General features: G+C 39.4%; 1 protein-coding gene across 5 annotated transcripts in view; it reads right to left on the bottom strand.

Annotated features, from left to right (window-relative positions):
* LOC110446696 (voltage-dependent calcium channel subunit alpha-2/delta-2-like) overlaps positions 1 to 1,475 on the bottom strand; it is a 116,414-nt gene extending 114,939 nt beyond the window's left edge. For all 5 annotated transcript variants that reach the window (XM_021491978.1, XM_021491982.1, XM_021491983.1 and 2 more), the window contains exon 1: positions 1,363 to 1,475. In XM_021491978.1, coding sequence (XP_021347653.1) covers positions 1,363 to 1,469 — 107 coding nt within the window. In that variant the 5' untranslated portion in view covers positions 1,470 to 1,475. The remainder of the gene's footprint in view (positions 1 to 1,362) is intronic.
* Positions 1,476 to 1,851: the final 376 nt, after the last annotated feature.

Genomic DNA, 1,851 nt, shown 5'->3' with positions numbered 1-1,851 from the left:
CCCCCCCCCATATTAATATTTGTTAATATCACATGTGATGATGGATATATTTGGATACTTGAAAATACCGAGTATTATTTCTAACCAAACTGTAACTTCATGTTTGTGTAACAAGAGAAAGAGAAAATGGAATGGCCTGAGTGAGACCAGGGTTCGAAACCGGGACACTCCGCACTCTAGACAGACGCTCTACCAACTGAGCTACCTGGTCACCAACGATTGACCCAGTCCAGCTAAACTCCTCCCTCCTTTATCAAAATCTTTGCCCCCGAAGACACAACTATTTACAACCCATGTTCAAGTATCACCTTGCTAAGCGTATTCCCAATGCTTGAAACAAGGGTTGGCAAGCTCACCAAATTTGTAACAGTAGAAATTGAAAATGTAACAGCCAGACCAAGGTTCGAACTTGGGACCCTCCAAACTCTGAGACGGACGCTCTATCAACTGAGCTACCTAGTCGACGTTGATCAGCCCAGTTCTGCTACACTTGGATATCACTGACCCCTACCATTCTAATTTTAGCTGAACATTCTTTGTTGTATCATTACTTAAACTATTGGTAAGTATATTTTATCTATGTTTTATTGGTAAACTATTAGTACACCCTGTGTCACCTTTTTCCAATTAAAAGAAACCAATGAAACTAAAACTAATGGACAAATAATGATGAAAAGATACATAAAATAGTACTTTTTTCATTTTAAAGAAACTGGTATGAATCTAAAGCTGAAAGACAAATGATGATGAAATGATTCATAATCAAAATACACTGTCACAATATAATCATCTGTGTCACCACATTTCTCAGAATATATCTGGCCAACGTACCTAACCAAGATTCCAAATGTACACCATTTAGTGCATGTATTTACATTTTACCAAGCAAATGATATTAATTATAACATAGTGTCTGTAATAGTCTATCTTACCTAAAAGGGTTTAGCATGATAATCTAAATGCAATATGTATGTCTTCATTATTGCATAGTATGATACTACAAGACCTATTCACTCCCTTCTCGCATAAACCCATTCGCCGGTACCCTCACCATTACCTCACACTCACAACGTACCCTCATCACTGGGACAAATCACAAGTGACAGATCGGATAGTAAACAAACTCTTTCAGTACGGTATTGACATTTCGTGGCATTGCATGGGCATTATTTCAGAAGTTAGAACACTCAACAAATACCACATGCCATCAGTACTCAAACGTTAGTGACTGTTGATGACTGTTTACAAACCGCAGGCTCGGGTATCATCGGCGGAGGTAAGATCCAGTGGCTGGAAAACGATGTTAAGGTGGTAAAAATGACGACAAAAACTTCTATAAAGTAATGACTATATTGTACTTACACACTTAACTCTGGGAGAGTCTCAGAATATCCAGGTTGTAATATACAGGCTACGAAAACAAGCAAAAATAGCTCCAAGCACGGTCGTCTGTGTGTCATGGTCGCCATGTTGAATACCTACAGCCTCGTTTTCACTCTTATTTCCCCTTTCGGCAATAATCACTCCAGTGAAGTGATGTGAGTGTGAACGCGTGTATCACAGCGTCTGATAGCTTCGGAATATGATCTTACGAAGTATACCCAAGTGTACAGTAATATTGACAGAATCCTCTCACCATCTCCACCTCGCTAGCTGTCTTGCTGCTCACTGATTTAGACTGATGCTTTATAATATCTGCCCAATACCCGTCCATTCTATTGGGTCTAACGGTAGCCCGCCCTTTCCGTCTTTCTGGGACTAAGAATATTATATTAAATCGCACCTTTTGACTATTCTTAAGGAACCAATGAGTCCGCGGCTGGAACACACTAAAAGATTAACTTTACCATG

This window comes from Mizuhopecten yessoensis, unplaced genomic scaffold, assembly GCF_002113885.1.
Source record: "Mizuhopecten yessoensis strain PY_sf001 unplaced genomic scaffold, ASM211388v2 scaffold2929, whole genome shotgun sequence".
Taxonomy (NCBI): Eukaryota; Metazoa; Mollusca; class Bivalvia; order Pectinida; family Pectinidae; genus Mizuhopecten; species Mizuhopecten yessoensis.
Note: the sequence above shows the minus strand (reverse complement) of the source record. Positions and strands in the feature narration are given on the sequence as shown.